At 62.3% G+C, this 2212-nt stretch overlaps 1 protein-coding gene across 1 annotated transcript; it reads left to right on the top strand.

The window, feature by feature from the left end:
- Nucleotides 1–219: 219 nt before the first annotated feature.
- On the top strand, nt 220–747 carry MNEG_16528 (hypothetical protein; the record flags this gene model as incomplete). The annotated part of the gene is made up of 2 exons (XM_014035002.1): nt 220–257; nt 606–747. 2 exons carry the CDS (start codon nt 220–222, stop codon nt 745–747), a joined length of 180 nt encoding a protein of 59 aa, XP_013890456.1.
- Between the last annotated feature and the right edge of the window lie 1465 nt (nt 748–2212).

Below are 2212 nucleotides of genomic sequence, written 5' to 3'. Positions count from 1 at the left end.
GTTCTGTGCTGCCGGCGCTGGTTCCAGAGCGGGGTGCGCAGCCCGATGTTGAAGCGACACGCGTTTCGTGTGGCAGAGCAGGGGTATCCGATGGGACGGCCTCTTTACCGCCATGCGTCCGCATGTTTGCCCCCTGTTGCACCCCTTTGCCCCGCCCCCCTCCCCCCTCGCAGGCTGGTTGCCTGCCGCCACTACCTGCTGGCCTATCGCATAGCAGACATGCTGGGCACAGGCAGGGACGCCGTCGCGGCACACTGGTGGGTCGCTGCGTGCTGCTGGGTTGGGCCATGCTCAACGTTTGATCTACTTCATTGTGGTGTGCCGCACACGTCGTCGTGAGGTTTATCTTGCTCACCAAGACACTCCAATTGTTGTCAGGGTGCAGTGAAGTTTTGCAGCATGCTTGGCCCTTTCAGCTGCACAAACATTGGCAACTGCTCGCTTGCTGAACTCCAGCTCACTTCTACACACATTCAAACGCAAGTGTGTGTGGCTGTGTGCACACACCTAGTCGCACGCACACCTACGCGCACGTACACATGCACACATACACACACACACACACACACACACACGCGCCATCACCACCGCCACCACACCCCCAGGGCGTGCGCCAAGATCAGCGCGAGCGCCTCTGTGCCGGACGCGCAGCTGCGGGAGCAGCTGCTGGCGCGCCTCAAGGCGGTCCCTGGAGCGCGCTTTGCGCCCATCGCCGCCCACGCCCAGGTCAACTCGGGGGCGCCCTAGGCGCCTGTGCGCGCGGAGTGGCGCCGCGCCGCCGCGGCGGCGCGTCTCACCTTCTCCTGTGTTGAACTTGTTGAAAGCTCGATTGAAAACGTCTGGTTTGGAAGTCAAAACTGCACCGACCATCACACGTTTCCCACTGCACTGTCAACAAGCTTCTCCCGCACGCTCGCGCACGCACACACACACACACACCTCCTCATATGCGTGTTTCAATGCCTCACTCTCATGCTCTCTGCCGCAGTCTGTGGGGCGCCGCACCCTGGCCATCCGGTTGTTGGAAGAGGAGCCCTCACCCAGCCTGCAGGTCTGAGCAAACCGGGGCGACCCTGGGGTGGTGGGTGGACGCATGCAGGCACAGGATGGGACAAGCAGGCAGCGGGGCGTTTCCCAAGCCCAGGGCCATGCGATGCCCAGCAGCGCCAGGCGCTGCCGTTTGGCAGCGCAGCACTGGCGTTGACGAACCCTCGACCCTAAAACCCAGGTCTCAAGACCTGTCCCCTCTCAACGGCCCCTCGACCCATGCTCCGCGCGCAGGTCCCGCTGCTGATCAGCCTGGCAAAGGGGCAGGACGCAGCAGCGGCGGCGGCGGGTGAGCGTCGCCGGGCAAGAGTGTGCATGGCATCGAGGGGCGGGTTGTTTTGCACGCTCGCCTTCCAGCAGGCAGCGAGACGTGCTTCTCGGCTGCGCAGCACCTGGCGGTTTGTAAGCACATGGGCGCAAGTGTGCAGCCGCGTGCGTGAAGGCACACGCGCACACACTCACACACACACTCACTTACACACACGCACGCACGCGCACACACACACACACACACACACACACGTGCACACGCGCGCACGCACGCAAATGCGCGCGCGGGCTTGTCCTGGAAACGCATGTAGCTGTAAAGTTGCCACACACACCGCACACACCGCACACACACGCACTGGTGTCTAAATTACGTTCACATCACACCCAAGGTGATGAGGAGGACATACTGGGGCGGGCCCTGCGGCGGGCAGTGGAGTCTGGTGACCCGGACCTCGTATACCTCAGTGAGCGTTGTGACGTCATCAGATCCGAACTGGTTGGAAGTTATTGGGTGTGGCTTGTTTGGCAGTCTTGGCCTTGGACGGGCTCTGGCTTTCCTTCCACGCTCAAAGCATGTGTTGGGTGAACACCCTTGATTGCCTGCTCACGGGCTGACGTGACTGGTGAACGGCACAATAGTCCGCCACGACACAAACCTGCTGCTGTACCCTGACTCAAGCCACAGCGACACCTGGACCAAACCACCACCACAACCTGAATAACACCATGAACCCAATCAACCTACCATGAATCCCCCGCTCGAACCTCCCCAGCCCTGTTTGCCGCCTACAAGCAGCGGCCCCTGCCCCAGTTCTGGTCGCTGGTGGCGGGCAGGGCAGCGGCCCGGCACCTGTTTGTGAAATACGCCAAGGCCAAGGTGGGCGGGGTTGGGGGG

The sequence above is a fragment of the Monoraphidium neglectum genome (genome assembly GCF_000611645.1).
Source record: "Monoraphidium neglectum strain SAG 48.87 unplaced genomic scaffold scaffold06471, whole genome shotgun sequence".
Lineage (NCBI taxonomy): Eukaryota > Viridiplantae > Chlorophyta > Chlorophyceae > Sphaeropleales > Selenastraceae > Monoraphidium > Monoraphidium neglectum.
This window is presented reverse-complemented; position numbering and strand designations above follow the sequence as displayed.